We start from the raw sequence: 24,514 nt of genomic DNA on the forward strand, positions 1-24,514 counted from the left end.
TAAGTACCAATTCAAAATGCTCTACACTTCATTGAATTTTCGGTATTGATAAGTCCTTATGAATTTCACCTGAGAGCCACTCATTTAATGCCTCAGAAAATGAAAGTTGGCATATTTCAGTAATTTTCTCAAATGGCTCCACACTGCTATAGTAGAATTGGAACCTAAATCCAACTTGATATTCAAGTGCCTTTTCCTTAGTCTGTTACTATGGTGTTTTATTTGTTTGTTTGTTTTAATACCTATCTAAGATTTTGAAGATTTGCATTCAAGATGGGGTGTGGCTCCTCAAGGACAAGGGTACGCCTTGTTGGTCTTTGTTTAGCTAATGCTTAGCATGTGGCAGGGCCAGAGCCAGCATTTGTCAAATGAAAGGTTTCATGAGTGTCTTTCCTGGGTAACCTTGGGAAATCACTTAATCTTCCCAAGTTTCACTTCCTGATCCATAAAGTGGGCATAAAACTCACCTTATTTATGCTATAGGATGTTTTTGAAATATATATTTGTTTGCTTATTAAGAAAATTTTTATAGTTTTACAAAATGGTAACTTTACTATAATATGCATAATTACCATTTTGAAAAAGATATATCTATATATTTGAAAAAATATATATGCACTTTTATTTGATATATTGATATGTTAATATTTTAAAGCTTTATATGTATCAATTATTGTATATTTATATACCTGTATTAGCTAAATACAAACATAAAAAAGTGTATTGTTAAATCTTTTACTGTAAATTGTTACATGAACGAACAAAAGGATAAAGGATTACAATTAGAGCTTGGGTCTTTTTTTCTTTTCTATAAAATGACTGAGTTATTTTATGCCTGGAATAGTAGAAATTCCTTTTAATCACAAACAACTGTTAGTGCTTTTTGATATTCTCTCAAATCATGTTTTCAAAGATCCCTTGCTTTTTAAAAAAATATTTCTAAAAAACCAATTATTTCTGATAAACATTGTTGTTTATTGCTGTGTATTATGATAATGTTGCCTATAAATATTTCTTATCTTTAGGCATTTATGACTTATATCTTGTCTTCTTAAAAAATATTCTTGTTTTTGCCTATCTGAAATTCACATCCTAGTGTCAAAATTAAAAACAAAAAACAACAAAACCAAAAAAACCTGTTAAGATGTCTTTTATGAATAAACAACATTTGGATTTCCTTAAATGGTCATTAGGTAACATAGCCTGGTTTTGAGGATTAAATGAGATATGCTGAAAAGCTATTGAAAATGTAAAAGCTGGACAGATTTACTTTTTTATGGTCAGAGCACTTAATAGTGGCTACATTTGAGACTTGGTGATGCAACTTGGAACCTACTAAACAGTCTATCTTAGTCTCTGAGAACTATATTGTAGGTTGATATTCATGTAATAGAGTAGTTCATATTTACTTAACTACTTCATGGGTATTTTTTGTTTATTTATTTACTTAGCATAAGCCTAGTTTTTAGTCTTACCTTTAAAAACAAAGTAGCCATTCCTAGATATAACTAAGATGAGCATCAAGATCTTTGCATCCATGAAGGTATCCTGAACTTTGCTTTCCTAGTTCACATTCCTGCAGTGCATAAATATTATGGTCCCAATAGAAAGAAGGAGCACAGTTAAGTGAAAAACAGCCTTATGCTGGTTATGTCACAGGCACAGCTTCTCACAAGAATCAGTATTCAGGAAGGGCTCTGAAAAGCAGAAAAGCCCATTGTTTAAAAAACAAAAATCCTACACTTATCATTTGATAAAGAAACAGTTTTACATAGTAGTTTTAAGACTTTATCTACTTTTGTTTTTCCTACCCTTCTACAACCCATGACTAAAGTGGCTTAGGGCACCTGGATGGTTTAGTTTAGTGACTGACTCTTGATAATGCCCCAGGTCTTGATCTCAGGGTTGTGAGTTCAAGCCCTACATTGGGCTCCATGCTGGCTGTGGAGTCTACTATAAATAAATAAATAAATAAATAAATAAATAAATAAATAAAATAAAGTGGCTGATAAATTTGGAAAAATGATCCTAAAGTAGAATTTTGTCTCAACACCTCACTGCATCTCACCAGGTTTCTCTTCTGCCTACATGGGGAAAATTGAATGCACCTGTTACACCATTTCAGGGAGGACATTCACATAGATTGCTTCTCTTATTTTCCTGTCCTCATACCTTTGCTTGTGCTGTTTTCTACACATGGAATGCTCTACTGTATATGCCCTGCATCAAAATTCAGTCTTTCAAAGTCTATCTTGACAGTCATCTTCTCTAAGAAACTTCTGATCCCCGGTGCAAATGTGAATTATCTCACATTTGAAATATTGTAGCACTTGTTTATACTTTTCTGATGGAATATCATTTTTGCTTATGCTATTCTTTATATATGTCTTACACTCTCAATAGAATATATGCTAATTGTGGAAGACCTTATTTCAATGTCTCCATCATTTTTAACATACAGAAGATTCATAAGTGAATAGAATGGAACAGAATTAAACTTAGGACTTAGACTCTTAGTCCAGGTTCATAAATTATTAGGGGGTAATGAACCTGAAGTTTCCAGTTATTTTACATAAAATTTGTAAGTAAAAATCAAGATGAAATAAATGAATGTAACTTTCAGGGACATGAAGGCCCTAAGTTTAAACATTTAGTATTATCAGAAATACAAATGACTACTTTCCACAAATAGACTGGCCCTCAGCTAAATTTGAAATATTAGGTTGATAGGGCTTTAAAAATAGCCTATGAAGTCTCCTTGACTCCAGTAAGATTCTAAGAGCCTGAAGGGCAAAGTACTATACTCACATGTGCAGGCAGTCACGATCCATTTCCCAGCCTCATTTTGGGTATCATAGTTTGTCCAAACAGGTGTGATAACGAGGTGTGGTTGCCTTTAGGATCTGTCCTATTGGATCAATGAGTAAAGATGATTAAAATCAGGGGAAGACAGTAGTAAATCTCTGAAATGCTTCCAAGATGTATGCACAGCTTGTCCCTGACTACCTGATGGACATTCCCACTCTGCATAACATAAAGTCCCAACAGTGAAAAAAGTCCAATGGTAGTCCAAACAATCAGGAAAAGCCTAAAGGAGGCACTATTCTAAGACACTTCTTGGGTGATACAAGTGTGCCTGAGCCTCATATGCCCCACGGTGAGATAGACGCTGTTTAGTACAGGGATGTTGTGCTTCATTTGGACTTTTTCTTCTTGGTCCTTGTCTTGCTTGTCTTCTGCTGGTTTTCCCTTACTGAGTGTGACATGTTTACAACAGCACATAGAAAAATGCCCAGCCACTTTGTGCTAGAAGCACATCTGTGAGGTGATGGGAAGAAAAAGAGATGCTATTCATGAGATGGTGTAAGACAATGGCAAAAACAACTTCTGGCAACTCTCAAACTAACAATAATGTGAAGAATGTTACTGAAATGCTGTCAATTTTCAACATGATCCACCCATTTATTTATTCATTTCCAAAGCAGTTTAAAAAACTCAGGAGAGATAGGTTCCAGGAATACAAATAACAAAGCATAGTCCTTGCCCTCAGGCATCTCAGTCTGCTGCAGAAATTTGAAACAAATTAAAAGATCACTTGGGCTGCAATGAGCTCATGGAGAAGCAGCAACTAACTTGTCTCTGGGACTATGAGTTTCCTGAAGGTTGGGAATGATGACTCAGACAGAGTTCTTGGGTTGCATGAGAGTAAGTGGCATTCCAGGTGGTATTCACCGCATGTGCAAGGCAATGACAAAAGAAAAACTGAGTAGTTTGGTGTAGCTGAAGTGTAGAAGGTGATGTTAGGAGCAGAGCCTGAAAAGCTATGTAGCTGTTAACTTAAAGGGTTCTTGAATAAGGAGATTGGCTTTTACCCTGTGGAAATTTGGGGACCTTTGAAGATTAAACAGATGTGGCATAATACATTCTATTTTAAAAAGATGAAAGAAATCTGGCATTGACTAACTGGGTATTCCTTTATAGTAATTTTAAAAAAAATGTATTAAGTCCCAACAATTCAATTTTGAAATCTCATTTCTACCCACTGCCATCCAGGCATCATATTATATAGAACAGTCTCTTAAACAGCTCTTGCTGTTCTAGCTCCTCTGCTGTCAACTTAAGTAATCTTCAAACATATAAACTGTAGGACATCGTATCATTTCTCTGCTTGAATGTATCCACTGGCTTCCCTTACACTATTGTGACATTCAAACTCTTCCCTAAAGTTCTATGTAATTCTGGCCTCTTCTTACTACTGTGGCTTCAGCTCACAGCTCCCTTGTCCTTAGTCACCACCTTCAGTAGCATTGGTCTCACTCATCCTCCTAATCTTCACCTGGCAGGCTCGTCCTCTTTATTGGGGGAAATCCTCAGACCTAGCTTTTTTAAAAAGTATGCTAATCATTTTTTTTAACCTAAGGTGGGTCCTTCTCCTCTAATCCCTCTGAAATCCACTATTCTTTGTTTTCTTTACAACACTGTTATTTGATATTCACTTACATAAATTTGTCCAATTCTTGTTTGTGTATTTTCTTCCTCTCCCACTGGAATATAAAATCCCTTGAGGACAGGCTTTTTACTTTTTTCATTGCATCTCTACTACCTGACACATGGTCAGTATTCACTAGTGATTTTGAGAATGAATGAATATAAATTTCATTGTTACATTCCTTGTCAGGGAGAGGGTACATCAGCAAGAAGTCAAGAATTCCACCACTGAGGATGATGCTGTCTGAGGCAATTGTGCTTTTTTTTTTTCCCCTACCTTAGCAGAATGGCCCAGGGTGTCAGCTTAGCTGCTACTTTTAAATATTTTCTTTCTCTGTTAGCCCACTGGGAATTTCTGCAATGTTTTCCAGTGAAAACCTTTTGTAATCTCAAAAGTAGGTTGGGGCTTTTGGTAGAGATTATAGGGCTTTTTATGGCTACTGAGGGGAAATTTCTCCTTAAGAAATACTTTGTTCACTACAATTTATCCATCAGTATTGCATTTTCCATTCTAACACACTAAATATTTAATTATTTCTGAAGTTTAAAGAATATTTAAAGAAACGTTTTTGTATACGTGTCACCAAACTGAAGAACAATTATGCCAAAACCTGAATTTGCCTAGAAGGAAACATACAAAAGGTTTTCTCTGAGTCTCTGAAAACAGTCTCTATTTATTAGCCTCTAAAATGCTTTTGTCCAGACCAGACATGCCATATGAATCACTGAGAACTCATCAAACATCAGGTTAATGGGAAGCAAATAACAGCAGTAACAAGGGATAGAAACAGTAAAGAAATAGTACAGAAAATGGCATCATTTTTATTCTTTTTTAAAAGAAATATTTTATCTACAATAGCCAAGATATAGAAAAAACTTAAATGTCCCTCAAGGGATGAATGGATAAAAAAGATGTCACACACACACACACACACACACACACACACACACACACACACGGGAGTATTAGCCATGAAAAAGAAGGAAATCCTGCCATTTGCAACAATATGGATGGACTTTGAGGGCATTATGCTAAGTTAAATAAGCCAGATAGAGAAAGATAAATGCTGCAAAATATTACTTACGTGTGGAAGCTAAAAAGAAAAAATAAATTACACTCACAGAAACAGAGTAGAAAAGTTGTTGCCAGGGGCTGGGGAGTAGGAGAAATAGGAAAACGCTGGCAAGAGGGTACAAACTTCCAGCTATAACATGAGTAAGGTCTGAGGATCTAATGTTAAACATGGTGATTATAACTGGCATGACTATATTGTTTGACTGAAATATGTTAAGAGACTAGAACTTAAATTTTCTCACTAAAAAAAAAAAAAAGAAAAAAGTAAAGAGAAAAATTAAAGTGTTACAGCCTATGCAAAGTAGTTTCTCCCTATGGTACAACAGAACGATCCAGAGCATGATTTTATCTTAATAAATTATATAAGAATGTAAGGTCCCCAGGTTGAAACTTAATTTCTCATTGGTAAAAGCTCAGAAAGTAAATCATATTCCATCTAGTCTCTTTATGTCCTTTCTGAACAAGCACAGTATCTATTCATTTAAGTCATAATCTCATTAAACCACATAAATCAATAAAGAACCAATTACTTTTTTCTTCTTTGTATTTTTTTTTTCAGGTTTCAAAAGTTTATTCATTAAGTTCTTAAAGGAACACAATAGAGTACTTACAGAGACTGGTTACTATTCTTGATGAGCTCACCAAACTAAATTTCTCCATGTAACTGAAGGAAAATACTGTGTTTACAGTAACATATGAAACAACTTTCCTTATATAGCTATTTTCAGATTGAATCTTATTGTTTAATTCTTGTCTCTTGGGAGATTCCAGAAATCAAGGTCCACAAATCTGTTTGGCTGAAGAGATAAGAAATTTCAGTGGAATGGGTTTAGGAAATCTGGCTTCTAATCTTAGCTGTCTCACAAATAAATGTATAATGATGGGGAATTTACTTAACCTTTCTGAGCCTACTTCCTTATTTAACAACACATAGTTATTAAATGTCTATTAAAAGCCAAGTAGTTGCTAAACACTTAGAGATCTAACAGTGAACATAATGAAGACAGTCCATGCTTTCACAGACTTCAAGTCTGGCAAAGTGAGGGGTTTAGGCTAAATTAACTTCTAAAACCTGTTCCTGAGTTAGCATTCTATGATTAAAATGGGATTATATTCATATGTTCTGTGGTTTGAGGTTAATACAACAATGACTTTCAAATGACCTTGACAAAGTTGTAAAGTATCAAATATTTCCCATATGAACACTGGTAGGATAACTTTTAAATCATAAGCAGGTTTTACATATTTATCCATAAAGTGATTCAACTACGGAATGATGCATTTTTAGCACTACGAAATCAATGTCTTGAAATCATTTTTCCCTTTCTATAATCTTGAGCAAATTTCATATAATCTTGAACAAATTCTCTTATCTGAAGTTTTTCATGCATTCAGGTATTTTGCATGATGTCTGATGTGATCGGTAATAAAGGTTGCAATGAAGTAGTAGCTATGATCATAACCCTCTTGTAGTCTAAAAACAACAGGGACTTTCTTTTCAGTACAGGCAGCTATGAAGTTATCAGGTAGTAACTGTCCATCTGTAAGGAACTGGTCATCTTTCCCTTGATCAATCAGTATGTCCAGCTGAGAACCTGGGTAGGACTTCACAAGGTGGGTAGCATCATAAGCCTTCCATTTACTTTGATCTGTTCCCAAATATCCACTAAAGGCTTTTTTTGCCCCAAGGACAGAGCACTGGGTTGCAAATGGGAGCAAATGCCGACACAGATTTGTACTTTCCAGGATTCTTCAAAGCACAAATCAGAGCTCCATGGCCTTCCATGGAGTGGCCAAAAATAGACATCCTTTGGGGGTCCACTGGAAAATTGGCATTTATGAGCCAGGGAAGCTCCTCAGTTACATAAGAGTACATTCTGTAGTTAGTTTTCCAAGGATCTTCAGTGGCATCCACATAAAATCCAGCACCGGTGCCAAAGTCCCAGCTCTCATCTTCTCCTTTAATATTGCAGCCCCGAGGACTGGTATCTGGAGCAATGATGATGAGGCCATGTTCGGAGGCTGCTTGCTGATAACCAGCCTTTGATATAAAATTTTGTTCTGTGCAAGTCAAACCAGACAGCCAATACAGTGCAGGGCATTTTTCAGTTTCTGCCTTTGGTGGTAAATAGATACCAAATTTCATTTTGCAGCTCAGTTCAACACTGTCATGTTCAAAAACTTTCTGCAACCCTTCAAAGCACTTGTTGCTGGAAATCTCCTTCAATGCCATTCTTCCTTTATTAGTAAAGATTAATCTCATTAATTTCTAGAATATTCGTTCCTCGGCGACTGTGGCAGCGGGAAAAGTAGCGGCAGCCAGGCGGCGCGGAAAGGCGGGGCCTCATCATCTCTTCTTTGTATTCTTAATGAAGGGAAGAGATTTCAAACTGGAAATGAAAAGCACTTGCACTATTTTGTTGGTACTTCTCCATTTGCTCAGCGTCTCCAAATATCCTCATAAAGCAATCAAGCATAGAGTCTGGATGTTGAAGCTGTGGACTATCTACCGTAACAAACTCCCTAGGTCAGTAGTAGAGTGAGAAATATGACGATTTTTAAGAATGAACAGTTTTGGGGGGCGCCTGCGTGGCCCTGTCAGTTAAGCATCTGCCTTCAGCTCTGGTCATGACCTCAGGGTCCTAGAATAGAGCCCTGTATCCAGCTCTCTGCTCAGGGGGAGTCTGATTCTCCCTCTCCCCCTCATCCCTCTACCCCCTGCCTAGCTCATGTATACATGCTCTTTCTCTCAAATAAATAAATAAATATTGGAAATAAAATGAATAAACAGCTTCTGGGTTACTATTTTTGAGAATCATAGTTTGAATTTTGTTTAGATTTTTGTTTCTATTTCATAGCAACTTATAATTTTAAAGATTTATCCACTCAAATCTAAGAGATTATTTATGCTTATTTTAAAGTTGTTTCTGTTTAATCTTTAATTTTCTTAGTTTTTGTCTTCAGATGTTGAATTTGGGGATTCTTTATACCGTTGGTATCCTTAAATCATGAGATTTTGGTGGACACAGTGCCTTGCATCTAGACTTCATAAGCAGATTCTGAGCAATACCATATTATTTCTACTTAAGGACAGGGGACATGTTCCTTTTTAATATTTTAATGTACTCACCTCCCAAATCCCCCCCAAAACTGTGCTTACATTGAAACACACATTTTAGATGAAAAAATAAGCCAATGCTTTAAAAATTGACCTGGAAATAGAGATTATTTGGTGCAATTTATAGATTACATAGTCTTTTGCAATATTGTATAACATTTTAAAAATATTTCAATTATATTCATCAGTGAGTAGGGGCATGGTTCTATCTAAATAGTGATGATTAGCCGAGCTTTGTCAAGTTGAAGGGAGGAAGCCTATGGCATTCTTTAGACTTTTCCTTGGCCCAGTACCATTCAACATTTTAATTAGTAACTTGGATGAAATTACAAAAAGAAACTTTGTCAAGTTTGTGGACAACAAGCTGGGAAATTCCAGATTTAGGAATCAAAACTATACTGAGTGGTTGGAACTATAATGAATTTCAAAAAATTAAGAGGGATACAGGAGTAGTGTTATATATGGACCAAAAACCCAACTCAGCTTCAAGTATAAAAAAGGAGAGATAAGGCAAAACAGCAGAGTTACAAAAGAGAGAGGATTTTTAGCTCACTTTAGTTACATATCAACTACGTAATGTCAGGTGACTGTTAAAAAATAGGCTTTTAATATATTACTTACAAGGGAGGAAGTATCCCAATTGTGCTGATAAGACCTAAATGGATTAGAAGTATAACATGCAGTTATGGATACCATACTTTGAAAGAAATACAGACCATACCTATAAATAGCAATTGAGGGAAGAAGGGATTATTTCAAAGTAAAAAAAAAGAAAAAAAAGAGCCATCAGGAATAGAAGAATTGTCTTGTGAGGGAGGGCATAGATGTACTTTACAGACTATCCCAATGTTTGGAACAAGGACCAATAGATACATACAATAGGGAAATAGATTTTTAAAGCAATGTAGGAAAACCTGACAGAATTGTCTAGACATGAAGAACACTGCCTGAGGGGCGCCTGGGTGGCTCAGTGGGTTAAGCCGCTGCCTTCGGCTCAGGTCATGATCTCAGAGTCCTGGGATCGAGCCCCGCATCGGGCTCTCTGCTCAGCGGGGAGCCTGCTTCCTCCTCTCTCTCTGCCTGCCTCTCTGCCTGCTTGTGATCTCTCTGTCAAATAAATAAAAATAAAATCTTAAAAAAAAAAAAAAGAACACTGCCTGAATAGGTAATAGGCTCCTCTAATATCAAGAGAAGTTTTTGATCATGAGATACTCATCTATCTAATGTCTTTAAGGAGTTTGAGGCATAACCATGCATAATTACTCCTTGCAACTTAGAGATCAGATATTCATTATTTCTGTGACATCAAATTTTAAAAAGGGGGGTTGCCTGGGTGGCTCAGTTGGTTGAGTGTCTGTCTGCCTTCGGCTCAGGTCATGATCCCAGAGTCCTGGGATGGAGTCTTGCATGCGGCTCCCTGCTCCGTGGGCAGTCTGTCACTCTTCCTAGCTCATGCGCACACATGCTCTCTTAGATCTCTCTTGCAAAAATAAAAATAAAACCTTAAAAAACATTTTAAAGATTAGGGACACCTGGGTGGTTCAGTTGGTTAAGCAACCAAATCTTGATTTTGGCCCAGGTCATGATCTCAGGGTCCTGGAATCGAGCCCTGCATTAGACTCTGAGCTTGGCAGAGAGTCTGCTTGGGCACTTTCTCCCTCTGCTTCTCCCCTGATTGTGCTTTCTGTCTCTAAAAATTTACTTATTTATTTTAGGGAGGGTGGGGGCAGAGGGAGAGGGAAAGAGAGATTCCTCAAGTAGACTCCCCACCAAGCTTGATGAAGGGCTCAATTCCAAGATCCTGAGGTCATGACCTGAGCAGAAATCAAGAGTTGGATGCTTAACTGACTGAGCCACCCAATCGTCCCTTTAAAAATTTTAAAAGATTAAGAATGAAATTGGTAACAAGAGTAAAGGCAACATAATTTTCGAGGAAAAGGATAAGAAGGGACAGACAAGTCAAGCAAAGGAATTTCGTTTTTAAAAGAAATCTGGGTGTTTGCAATTGGGGAAAAATAAAAAGGGTCCAGGGAAGAAGGAGTGGAAAAGAGATTGGTAACTGGGCTCTGAGAAATGGAATTGAGACTATAGAGAAGAAACATTTCTAAAACCAATGACATGTTTGTGAGGATGGCTTAACGCGAAAGATTACTGATTCTCCTGTTATTCTAATTGATCATAATTTTTCTTCACAAATTGGGAAATTAAGTATTTAGGGTGGGGGAGGGTGAGCGGAGGATTAATGACAGACAAAGAAGATAAAAACTAGCTCCTACTGCTGGATACTGCCACTGTTACTCCCCAGTCTTTCATAGTGATGCCAATTTCTTCAGTATAACTTTCAGCAAATTTAGTCTTGTTTCTTGTCTTGTCCCACATCAGCTCTGCTCTTCTGCTGTCATAATTCGAGTGTTTGTCCCTTTCTTAAGTACTTCTTTAAAAAGCTGAGTGGTGGATTCAATCTACTGATCTGATGATCATGTCTAAATAATCTTTCCAAATTGTAAAACATGTCTATAATTGTTTTGGAAATTCAAGTAAGTACAAAAGAAAGAAAAGTTAAATTTCCTAATTAAACCTCAATTCTGAACTATCCATCTGGAAGACAAATGTAGCAAATGGACATAAGGAAAACAGTGTGAACCCAGAGGGAAATTATTTTATGCATAATTCTATTGCATTTTTAAAAAAAGAGTCTCAAACTTTAGCATATATAATGGCCTGGATGGTTTGTTAAAACAGATTTCTGAACCTTACTCCCTTTGATTCAGGTTTGAGATGGGGGCCATGAATCTGCATTTCTCACAAGCTCCAGGTGATGCTAATGCAGCTGCTCTCTGGCCTACACTTATGGGTAAGATTTTATGTATTTCATTCTTTTGGATCCTACTGTAAATTAAACCATTATGTTAATTTCCTTCTCAGATTGTTTGCTGCTGGTATACAGAAACATGACTGATTTTTGTGTTTATTTTGAACCCTGTAAATTCCTATGAATTAAACTTTGTTGAATTAAAAAAAAAAAACACTGCAAAGAATGCCATTTTCAGATTATCCAGTACTATCTAGTTAAAAAAACCCCAATAACTATAGGTTATTAGGTTTCTTCCTTGAGTGACAATCTTAATGTCATCCTTCTACTACTTCTATGATTGCTGTCACACTCATGTACTACCTATATTTCAATTTAGTATTTCTGATTGTCTTTTTATTTGAATATTATAAAATAAAACATATTATAAGTACAAAACTAGTACCACTTGACATATGTAGGTCATTTTCAAATAAAATACAATTTAAAAAACAATAAAATTCTTGCTAAATATTGTTTCTGAAGTTCTGAAGCCTATTCTTTTTCTTAACAAGAGGGATTAAAAGATGACAGCACAACTGTGACATTCTCTTTACTTAATTAGAAGGTTCAAGGAAGAACTGAAAAGAACTTCCCGAGTATTTGACTTAAATGTTACTTAGTGCTGTGTCTATGTACTACCTAAAAACAAACCCAACTTCTCAACTTATTTCCCAAATTAAATCTTTATTCTAACACTTTAAAAATAAGAGATATAATAGATAACTCATATACTTAATTGGTTTCCATTTTTCCCTACTAATTTCCATATTTCTCAGAGACATGGTAATGAGGTTCCAAAGGTTACTGTCAAGTTCCAAGTGAAGATTAAAATACTTATTTTATAATTTTAATAAAATATTTAATTGCTCCAATCTCCTTTTTTCATACTCTGCATCTGGTGCTTCTTGAAAGTTTGTTTAGAATTTATCCTGCATCACACTTATTGCTGACATTACTAATAAACATTTTCAGAAGAGGAATTATGCCTTGTAAGTTTTCATTTAGTGACATAAGCTGTTAAGCAAAAAATAACTCATGCTCTATTGCTTTGGCTAAACTTGGTGAATAAATTAAAAAAATTTAAAAAGCAGCCTTGATATTATGTGGCAATTAAAAAGAATGAGTTAGATTTATACATGATCTGGAAGGCTGCACATGATGCAATACTGAGTGCAAAAATTAGGTTGTAGTATGATGTATTATAATAATATTAATGAAAGACCCTCTCCCACATGAGTGTATACATATGAGTAGGAAGAAGGGTATAGAAAGATAAACATTGTGCTGTTAACTTCTGGTTACTGTGGTTGCTAGTTGAGGTCAGAAATGAGGGTAGAAACATATATTGAAAGATTCATTTTTTCTTCATATACTTTGCATCATTTTACTTTCAAAACATTTTTTTTAAAGAATTCAGTGAATAGGATTTAAAAATGTAATCTGGATAACAAAGTTTAATGAACAACCTTTTGGAGAGGACCTGAACTAGCAGTATAGGTTAGAAATGCTGTACTAGCTCTAATTTAAATATAAAGGCTACATTTCCAAAAGCCCAACTGCATCTTAGACAAGTAATAAATAATGCATAAGAAAGTGAATACGAAAATGGCTTCCATGAGAAATGCATGACACCTTAAGAAATTGTTATATACAAGAATATAATTATTACAGTTAAAAAATAATTTCAATTAACCAGAGACAAACAATTGAACTCTTGTAGCAAAATGCAGACTTTCCAATATATTAATTAAAAAAAAAAATACTACAATGTCATGGAAGAAGAGTAATATTTACCTGAAGAAGAAACTTCATTAAAACTTCTAATACTCATGTGGATTTTATAAAAACAACATGATAAAGGCAACAGAAATAAAAAATACCCTTTTATAGAATGATTTTTCTTCTTGAAAAAGAGTCACTTATAAGCTTTTATTTTGAAATAAATATAAAGATTGTGATCGAGAAACCACAAGTATTTCCGGGTAAGGTTGAAGACCCATTTGCTTGTTATCTTTCAACTTTTGTACTATAACTTTGGCAAATTCTTCTCCTTGGATGTCAGTGGTGTCCAGTAACTGTCTGACTTTTGAAGTCCTTGTAGGTTTGGTACTAATGAGTTCATAGTCCTCCTTCATGATCAAGTCCCTGGACAGAAGAGCGTCTAGTGACTGGTTAAGGCAGGCTTCTGTCATTTGGGTCACAATGTCTTCCCTTTTACTCTGGATCCACTGTTGGGCTATGCCAGGCTGTAATCTCTCTGCAGAAGAGCAAGGCATTACAAATCAGTTGAGGACAGATATATAGCTATGAGTAAAATTGGATGAACAAAGAAATAATAAGGAATAAAACCCTTAATTTTCTATGATTGTGCAATATGAATGCAAATATTTTGGGGGATACTGTTAATATTCAGGAAACACTCAGATATTTGGGTTATCTCTTCTTTTCCCTTCAGTTTCCTTCCCAGAAAAATCCTTTTTATATGCTATAAATCCACAGGGGCAAAACCCAATCTATGTTATAGATATATACTTTTTAATATAAAGGATACCTGCATAATTTTTAAATAAACATAACTTCACCTTTAGTAACATATTAAGTCATACCTCCTTTTAACATTCCCTCCCTAGATAGATGTTGATGGAATACCATGTGGACCTTTTATCGCATGTCAGCCCTCAACTCTCCTAGGACTGGAAGTGCTTTCCTACTTAAGAAGGTATATATTTATCACGTTGAAGAAATAAAAACAAATAAAACTTATTGCATGGCAAATCTACTGAACATATAGTTGCAAGATAAACAGCATCATTTACAAAGTGTTAAATATTTACCTGAATTTCCCTCAGCTGAGAGTGGAGTTATCACTGCTAAAGAGCCTGGGGTGGTCTTGTGATCACAAAATGTTCTCTTCTGAACTGCAGAAATGTTACTATTGCAACTGTGATTTACTGGATAGTGACACAGTGTAGAAAAGTCTTGAGTTTTTCCTATAAAACACAGTATCTTCATTAGGGGTAGAACAGTCCTTAGTTACTCCTATTAGCTAAGATACAAACATCTGGATCACACAGAGGATAGTATTCAGTGTCTTTAAATTTTCATTGTTATTAAAGCTGGTTCATAAATCTAATTCCACAATATATTTTAGAATAAAAATGCATTTATAATGAACGTTTTTACCATACTTCTGTCTGTGCTTGTCTGTTTTATGTATATTATAAATTGTGAAATTTTACTTCTTCACATAATCCTGTATTTCTCTCTTTTTTTTTTTTAAGATTTTATTTATTTGAGGGAGAATGAGTGAGAGAGAGCATGAGAGAGGAGAAGGTCAGAGGGAGAAGCAGGCTTCCCAAGGAGCTGGGAGCCCGATGTGGGACTCGATCCTGAAAGTCCGGGATCATGACCTGAGTCGAAGGCAGTTGCTCAACCAACTGAGCCACCCAGGCACCCATAATCCTGTATTTCTTCTGTGTCTTCTTCCTCCTTCTGTACTTTAAATGTGTCTTCTAAATCTATTTATGATGTGTCTTTCTACACTCTTCCTTGGTAATCCTATTCAATCTCAGGGCCTCAACTGTCACCTCTCTACCCAAATCTATGTAATTAAATTTCCTGTCTTCATTGAGCTTTAGTCTTACATTTTCAACAGTCCACTAGACATCAACCTCCTATGTGCTGCTAAGCACCTCAAATTTGAAAAAAAAATTAAAAACTTAATTATTCACCTAACTCTAAAACCTATTTAAACTATTTCTGTTAATAGTACCAATGTTCTCCCAATCATCAAGCTTGAAAACTTGATTAGCTCCTTTTTTCCCTCTTTCTTCCTCCAGGTAGAATGCTATACATTTCTTCAGCATGTCCTCCATTACATCTCTCTCACCATTTCTCCCTTCTTGCACTCAGGATCAGGTCTCATAACCTCTCATGTATATTATAGGAACAGACTAACAGTCTACTCATTGGTTTTCCCACCTCCATTCTCCTTTTCCTTCCAAAATAGTCTACATATTCTAGCCAGGATGAATCTTCCTAAAGCAAAAAATTTTTTATCATGTCACACCCTTGCTCAAATAATTTGCAACAGTTGCTCCCTACACAAGTGAGGAGCCCGAATAGTTCAGCCAAGTGTTAGAATTTGTGATGGTATTGACCTTTTATCTCCTTTCATTCATTCTCTTTACCAGCTAAACCCAACTACTCACTGTTCTTTGTGTTTTCTTGCTTCTGTGCCTCTATGTTGTTCCTTTTGCCTGGAATGCCCATCTTTATAACTATAGGTCCAACCTTCAGTCAGAAACAATTTCTTCATGATGACAACATGGTGTAGTGGAGTGACATGAAAATATTTATCAAAAGACCTGGCTTCGAGTCTTGGGTTTGCCAGCTACTAACTATGTGATCCAGGAAGTCTTGATCTTAAAAATCTGTAAAATGAGGAATATCTCCCTCACAAGGTTGTTGTGAAATGCTTTGTAAAAAATGTTACTTTTCCAAGTGTATCACCATAGCTCTATATCCATCTCTTCTACAATATATCACTTCTATCTTATACTATGGTTACTTAGAAACATTTCTCTTCTCTTAGATATTTTTTTAAATATCTTTTCACAGAGTCTAACACAATGCCTTCAATATTTTAAAGTATTTGTGGAACATCCCACTACTATTTTCACAAGTTAAGATTCTAACACTTTTAAAAAATGAATTATGGCTGCAGATCAAAGACATGTTCCAAACAAACCATGACTGCTTATCCATAATACAGTCTTAAAAAAAGGGAAAACTTGCAAGTAATACTGACTGAAAAATTTACATACTAGATAAAAAATCATTTTCTTGAGGAGCTGACAGGGACTTTGAGGCTATAGTAGAATCGCTACTTTCGTGGAGCTGAGAGGATCCACATGATTCCTAAAGTAAAGAGAAGATAAATGATTTAGGTTAATAGAAAATCATTCTCAAAGTTATATAGCCTTAATTTCTAAATAGTTCTTTCTTTTTTCCTCTGTATTTTTTTTAAAGATTTTATTTATTTATTTGACAGAGATCACAAGTAGGCAGAGAGGCAGGCGGCAGCGGGGTGGGAAGCAGGCTCCCTGCCGAGCATAGGGCCTGATGTGGGGCTCGATCCCAGGACCCTGAGATCATGACCTGAGCCGAAGACAGAGGCTTTAACCCACTGAGCCACCCAGGCACCCCAATTTCTAAATAGTTCTTGATTTTGGTTTACTATAAAAAAAGAATAAAAATGGTTACAACTTATACCTTACAAAATTAAAGAAACATATATAACATAGCAAGTCTTATATATTCTTAGAAGAAATTATTAATTTAAATATGAAAGAATGCTACTAAAGAAATCTTTCTTTTTAGATAGCCATGGAAATGGCATTTTCCTTTCATTAATCATTGTTCAGAGGAAGGACAAAGCAGTACTATATCTAGTTCCCATTTGGGTAAGAAGGCATACATATAATGGTAAAAATGTTATCAGTGATTTGCCTAAGAACCATATTGGAACACCACTCATTATATGAAATATTGACAGGGACTAAAGTTAATGGCAAACAAAGGAGCACGGACTATGTATGATTCAATGAGATGAACAGTGGTGTGAAAATTAGAGGAGTGCTGGATTTTGAAATGGAGATTGCTATTGGCCACCTAATAAATCCTAAAATCTCCTGGGGCTTTAGCTTCCACATGTAAAGGAAGGAATTAAGACTAAATTATTTTTCATTTTCTTCTCACATTTTGAGTTTGTCAACATAATTTTTTTACCTCCTGTGGTCCATGAGTTATAGGTGTGTTCAGAGATGAGTCCATTTTCTTCTTGTCACATAAGTGAATAGTGCTCGAAGTACTCTGTAACTGGAATTAATACATTTAAATCCTTTAGTTGGAGGTGATTAGGAAATTATGTGAGTAAAATACAACCTGCTTAACATACTTTATATGTTTATATAAAATCAATGAAAAGAAAAGTTAAATCATTTGAGAATATAATATATAACCTAAAGGTAGAAACAGTATACAACAGGGGTAATAACTTTAGAGAAATCGACTTTAAATCCTGCTTCCTCTTAATTGGCTACCTTGAACAAATTTATCTTTAAAGATGGACTAATACTGGGATGCCTGGTGGCTCAGCTGGTTAAGCATCTGCCTTCGGCTCAGGTCACAATCCCAGAGTTCTGGGATCGAGCCCTTCGTCGAGCTCCCTGCCCAGCTGGCAGTCTATTCCTCATTATTCCTCTGGCACCCCCCGCCCCCAGCTTCTGCTCTCTCTCTTGCTCTCAAATAAATAAATAAAGTCTTAAAAAAATAAAAAAAGATGGACATGCAGGACTGTTTTAGAGATTAAGTGAGATAATGAATATACTGTGTCTGGTACAAACTAAGTACTTAATAAATTTCTATTTGTGTAAGTATATGTGTCTATCCTAATTTTTAAGTATTTACTATATTTTGGGCACTGTGCTGGTAAGTACAGGTATTATTTCATTTTATAGATAAGAAACTGAGGGCTAAACTAAAGGATACAGAGTCTCCTTATGGAATGATGGGGATCATGTAGCCAATCAGGTCTGGTTTAGAATCCCAGGATACCTAACTATTGGATTTTAGGCATAAGACTTACTCTCAGTTTACTGATTTGTAAACTGGAGATAAGAATACCTATTTTGCAGGATCACTGTAAGGAGAATTATAAACCAAAAAGTCCTAAGATTACTTAGTAAGCATTCAATAAATGCTAGCTATTAAAGCAGATGATTTATTTATATGCTATACTTCTATTAAAATCATTTAGTGATATACTCCCGTCTCTATAAACCAGTCAGATTAAGCTGCCATCACTAGTGAGTGATTTAAAAAACAAACCTGTCAGTATGCTTTTCGTCTCCAAACCAACATGTCATCCAGTTTACAGAACTTTAGAAATTGGTGGGTGCTACACCCAGCCCTCCATTATTCATACTTATGACTGTCTGCTCCATTACATGGGTAAGGAATTTTAGAAGAAAAAACCACTATTCATTTGTATATATAATCCACCTAGCACAGTACTTTGCACAAAGCTGTCCAATAAGCACTTGTTAAATACATTTTTATGTGAACTTTTAGAATTATTCTTTGGATCTGTCTCTGTTAGATACAGTTTTTCTGTGCTTTTAAATTTATTGAAACATTTCTGATAATGCGATATCCTTGAATAAGTAACATCGTTTTTATAACTGATGTTATGATAAATGAAATTATTTATGAACTAGTAAATCAGCCCCTAGAAAGAAGTGAAATGGAATATTAAGGAAAAACTTTTGCTTCAGGTTTTACTTTTTAAGATACAGGAAACGCTATCTGTGAGAACATGAATTATGCGACCTGGTTCAAAGAACTGAAAAAAATGTAGGAACCACAAACAAAACAAGTCACCCTAACTGGTGATCTGTTTTCAGAAATTCCTTCTTTCTTCCCTCCCTCCCTCTTTCCCCCCTCCCTTTCTTTTTTAAAAAGCTTTTATCTATTTATTTGACAGAGAGTAGGAGCAGGGGTGAGGGGCAGTAAGAGTAAAGGGAGGAGAAGCAGGCTCCCTACTAGGCAGAGGGCCTGAGGCCATCTCCATCTCAGGACCCTGGGATCATGATCTGAGCTGAAGACGACACTTAACCGACTGAACCACCCAGGAGCCTTGGGTTTTTGGAAATTTCTTTCCCCCTTCTTTTTTTTTTTTTTTTTAAAGATTTTATTTATTTATTTATTTGAGAGAGAGAGAGAGAGAGAACCCGGAGCAGACTCCGCAATGAGTGCGGAGCCCAATGTGGGGCTTGATCTCATGACCCTGAGATCATGACCTGAGCCAAAATCAAGAGTTAGGTGCCCCCAGAAACTTCTTGATGAAAAATCTTATTATATTTGTATTCTACTCCTGGCCCTGCCATTAGCTAGTTGTGTAGAGTGTTATGTAACTTTCCTAAACCTCAGCTGTCTTATTTATAAATAGAGATGATATTCTTCCCTACCAGTTTCACAGAATTGATACAGAATTTTTTTAATAGAAAAAAGATTAAAATTCTGAGTAAAAACAATACAGCTACTTAAGAACAACAAAGAAAGTATTTTTTTTAGTAATTTAGCAATGCTATTATTAAATGGTATTCAGGTTTTTGAAAATATGTACTTTAAACTATTTTATTTAAAAAGCACTGGGTGTTATACGCAATCAATAAATCATGGAACACTACATTGAAAGCTAATGATGTACTGTATGGTGACTAACATAACATAATAAAATAAAATTAAAAAAATAAAATTCTACTACAAAAAAAAAGAAAAAATAAGAAGCCTAAATTTCTCCTAAAAAAACAAGTTTTATTTATTTATTTATTAAAAGATTTTGTTTATTTATTTGACAGAGAGAGAGATCATAAGTAGGCAGAGAGGCAGGCAGAGAGAGAGAGGGAAGCAGGCTCCCTGCTGAGCAGAGAGCCCTATGCGGGGCTCCATCTGAGGACCCTGAGATCATGACCTGAGCTGAAGGCAGAGGCTTAACCCATTGAGCCACCCAGGCGCCCCTAAATTAACAATTTTAAATATAGATCCTAGTTTTTTGCAATGATGTGGATAGAACAAGAAGGTATTATGTTAAGCAAAATAAGTCAATTAGAGAAAGACAATTATCATATGATTTTACTGATAGGGGGAATTTGAGAAACAAGGCAGAAGACCATAGCGGAATAGAACTAAAAATAAAACAAGATGAAACCAGGGAGGGAAGATAAACCATAAGAGACTCTTAGTTATAGGAAACCAACTGAGGGTTGCTGGAAGGGAGAGGGGTGAGGGGATGGGGTAACTGGATGATGGACATCAAGGAAGACATGTGATGTAATGAGCACTGGGTATTATATAAGACTGATGAATCACAGACCTGCCCCTCTGAAACCAATAATAAATTATATGTTAATTAATTGAATTAAAATTTTAAAAACTGAGGCAGCTGGGTGACTCAGTCCTTAAGCATCTGCCTTCGGCTCAGGTCATTATCTCAGGGTCCTGGGATACAGACCCACGTCAGGCTCCCTGCTCAGTGGGAAGCCTGCTTCTCTCTCTGCCACTCCGCCTGCTTGAGTTCCCTCTCTCGCTGTCTCTGTCAAATAAATAAATAAAATCTTTAAAAAAATTTTTTTAAAACAATAAAAAAAATATAGATCCTAGTGTTAAAAGTTGTTTGGGGACAAAAAAAAAAAGGAACTGGAATGGTTCTCTTCCATTTTATAACCAAGAAAACAAATTCTTCTATCCACCTTTGTCTTGGCAGAAGAAGAGATAATTGTTAAGGAGAGAAGAGAGAACTGAAAGATAAAGCAAAACAAAAGCAAAAACAAAAACAACCATATCTATATGAATACATATAGATATATATGTGTGTATATATATATTACAGAAGTTTGTAGCTACTAAGAATTGGAGAGATTGATGTTCCAGAAAAGACTACCTACTCAGAAGCAGGTCGGTCAGTGAAAAGTTATCAAAAGAATTAAAACACAGTTCTCTAGTTCTTAAAAAACAGGCACTAATACTGACACCATCAATTTTTAGTTTGGCTAAAGGTGGTTTTTTCTTCATGCATTTCCCTTTTAAACTACAGGTCATGTCAAAAGATCTATTACAGGGGCGCCTGGGTGGCTCAGTGGGTTAAGCCGCTGCCTTCGGCTCAGGTCATGATCCCAGGTCCTGGGTTCGAGCCCCACATCGGGCTTTCTGCTCAGCAGGGAGCCTGCTTCCTCCTCTCTCTCTGCCTGCCTCTCTGCTTACTTGTGATTTCTGTCAAATAAATAAATAAAATCTTAAAAAAAAAAAGATCTATTACACTGCAAGACGCAATCAATGTCATTTAATGATACATAAATTGTAGACTATGCTTGTTCACAACTTAAGACTTTGGTTAATCAGTGGTTATTTTTATTATTATATCTCAGATGTAATTTAATGAAACTCAGCAAATGTTCAACTATGCTTACTTTGTCCCTAAAGGACAGTAGTTGCTTTTTAAACAAATTTATGATAATAATATTAAGAAAAACCTTGCAGTAATAGGTCCCTTCAATTGTTCTAATCTACAAAAGCCAGAACGAGTAAATAAGACAATTGTTCTAAGTAATTCACATAAACTGTTACTTTGATTTAATTGTAACATACATAGAAGGTTTTTGAGTGGGAAAATAAAACAAAATAAAATAAAGCATTAAAACTATACATTTTGGCCTCAATTATTAATACAATTCGACAGCTTAACTTGGCAATAAATCTTAAAAAAACCCAAGAACACTGAATAAAAAGAAGTGTAAGAACCTAGACTTCTATTACTCTGTATATATGAAAACTTTAGGTTAAGTAATATAGGTTAAAAAACCCTGGTGATTTAGGGCATTCATCGTACATAACGGGCATTCATTACACATTTTAAACTTATATTTAACATAAGGCAGTTCTGGAAATGCCTCTGAAATCTAGAAGTGGCCATCGGAATGAAATGGAAAAGCTCTTTGGTGACAGAGAAAACAGTATTCATAGTCTCTGTTAAACTCTACCACCCTGTATGTGTGAAAAATATTTAGATAAATATATAAAAATATTTAGATAAAAACTAAATTAAACTATGCCAAAAATCTCCATGAATAAAAACGATTGTTTTAAATTCAATTTCTACTATTTCAGTTAGCAATTTACCTTTGCTTTCTTTAGTTGAATAACAGCTTCAAGAAAAGTTATCTCTTCAAATGTCCTCAGAACTGGTTCAAGTTCTATTAAACATTCTAAATAAGAAAAAAAAAGTTCTTTGAGTTTGGATCACTCTAATCATTAAATTGCAAAATATAAGTGCTAATAGTTCCCTGATAAGGCCCTTGGTCAATTTTTCCCCAAACTGATGACATTCAACCCTCTTAGGAGCCTTTATTATATGAACAAAAATAGAAACATACATCATGGAATACACTTGAGAGTCTAAAAATATACCCTTATAGTTATGGTCAATTACTTTTTGACAAAGTTGCTGAGGCAATTCAATAGGAAAAGGATAATCTTTTCAACAAATTGTGCTAGGACAGCTAAGATATCCAATAAAAAAAGACAAACTTAGATTCTTACCTAACACCATACATTGAATTAACTTGAAATGGATCATCACTGAAATGTAAATACAGGAGAAAATATTCATGGCCTTGGGTTAGGCAAAGAATTTTTAGATATGATATTAAAAACAGGATCCACAAAGAATTTTGAAAATGCACTTCAAAAAAATTGAGAACTCTTACACTTCAAAAAGCTGCTATCAAGAAAAATGAAAAGACAAGCCCCAGACTGTGAGGACACTTTTCATATCATGTATCTGCTAAAGGACTTGTATCTAGAATATATAAAGAATAATTAGACAACCAAATTTAAGAATGGGAATGTAACATGATGTAGCCATTTTGGAAAACATTTGAGAGTTTCTCAAAAATGAAAGATAAGGGCGCCTGGGTGGCTTAGTGGGTTAAGCCTCTGCCTTCAGCTCAGGTTATGATCTCAGGGTCCTGGGATCGAGCCCTGCATAGGCCTCTCTGCTCAGCAGGGAGCCTGCTTCCCCCCTCTCTCTGCCTGCCTCTCTGCCTACTTGTGATCTCTCTCTCTCTCTGTCAAGTAAATAAATAAAATCTTAAAAAAAAAATTGGTGTAATTAAAAAAAAAGATAAATTTAGCATACAACCCAGCAATTCAACTCATTGGTAGCAATCTGAGAGAAATGAAAACATGTTCACACAAAGACTTGCTTATGAATAGCCAGAGCAGCATTATTCATAATAGTCAACAAATAGAAATAATCATAATTACTACTACAACTACTATAATAATCTATGAACTTACTGCTGAAAGGAGAGGTCAGGGTTCCGTATATAAAAATGAGCATGACTAACATATGGATGGTATATAAAGCCATGGTCTGGACTGGATTGTCTAGGGGGTGAATAAAGATAGGATACAGAGAGTAAAAGGCCCATGTTAGAGCTCTAAGGCACTCCAACAGTTCAAAATTGAGTAGAGGAAGAGAAAGAGATTGAGGAAGAGAGAATACTAAATCGTGTAGCCTCTTGTATCTTGAAGCCACCAGAAAGAAAATTTCAAGGAAGGAATCATTAGTCATGTCTAATCTTTTGAGAAGCCAAGTAAGATAAGCAGGCCCATTCTTTATGGTCCCAAAGTAAAGATGAAATTCCATTTCAGGGGGTGCCTGGATGGCTCAGTGGGTTAAAGCCTCTGCCTTCGGCTCAGGTCATGATCCCAGGGTCCTGGGATCGAGCCCCGCATCGGGCTCTGTGCTCAGTGGGGAGCCTGCTTCCCCTCCTCTCTCTCTGCCTGCCTCTCTGCCTACTTGTGATCTCTGTCTGTCAAATAAATAAATAAAATCCTTAAAAAAAAAAAAAAAAAAGAAATTCCATTTCAGTCCCCAAGAAGGAAAGTATAGGAATATTGCCATTCTTGGTAATCCCAACAATGTAGCTTTAGTGGAGATATGAAAACAGAAGACTGATAAAAGTTTGTTAAAACCTGAATTAGAGGGAAAGCAGCAGAGACAAGAAGTATGGACAATTCCTATAGGGTGTTTAGATTTGAATGGGAGCTCAAAAATGAGGTGGAACCTGAAGTCAACATAAGAAATCATGTCCCCCCCCCCCCCCCCCCCGTATAAAGATAGGGGATAATAATGGAATACATCTGTATGATAGCTGAATAATCCAGTAGACAGGCTGAGACTGGTACTATAAGAGTAGAGAAATACAAAGGAACAGAAGCTGGAGAGGGTTTGGGAATAGGATTCAGAGCACAAGTAGTATGTTTACATTTATGTAAATATATGGACACTTTTTCCCCTGTAAATGAGATAAGGCAGGAAAGATGGTTACAAGTACAACTAAGATTATAGATC

General features: G+C 35.6%; 2 protein-coding genes across 5 annotated transcripts in view; both read right to left on the bottom strand.

Moving 5' to 3' along the window:
• Positions 1-2,828: 2,828 nt before the first annotated feature.
• The window catches only part of RIPK2 (receptor interacting serine/threonine kinase 2), a 41,019-nt gene continuing 19,333 nt past the window's right edge, over positions 2,829-24,514 (bottom strand). Inside the window, exons 7-12 of one of the 4 annotated variants that reach the window (XR_007126753.1) lie at positions 22,276-22,361; positions 17,326-17,415; positions 16,362-16,455; positions 14,370-14,525; positions 13,330-13,792; positions 2,829-2,908 (exon numbers count right to left, since the gene is read on the bottom strand). Coding sequence is in view for 3 of the 4 variants with exons in the window: in XM_047726720.1 (XP_047582676.1) it covers positions 13,455-13,792; positions 14,370-14,525; positions 16,362-16,455; positions 17,326-17,415; positions 22,276-22,361 (764 nt within the window). In the remaining variant the exon portion in view is untranslated. Of the gene's footprint in view, positions 2,909-12,974; positions 13,840-14,369; positions 14,526-16,361; positions 16,456-17,325; positions 17,416-22,275; positions 22,362-24,514 lie in introns of those variants that run through there. The other 3 variants (XM_047726721.1, XM_047726720.1, XM_047726722.1) reach the window with 3 other exon arrangements.
• LOC125098186 (S-formylglutathione hydrolase-like) lies at positions 6,110-10,269 on the bottom strand. Its single transcript, XM_047726723.1, is given in 3 exon segments — positions 6,110-7,243; positions 7,245-7,847; positions 10,011-10,269. Coding segments are annotated over 2 exon segments (879 nt in total). The 5' UTR covers positions 7,827-7,847; positions 10,011-10,269; the 3' UTR covers positions 6,110-6,946.

This window comes from Lutra lutra, chromosome 4, assembly GCF_902655055.1.
Source record: "Lutra lutra chromosome 4, mLutLut1.2, whole genome shotgun sequence".
Taxonomy (NCBI): domain Eukaryota; kingdom Metazoa; phylum Chordata; class Mammalia; order Carnivora; family Mustelidae; genus Lutra; species Lutra lutra.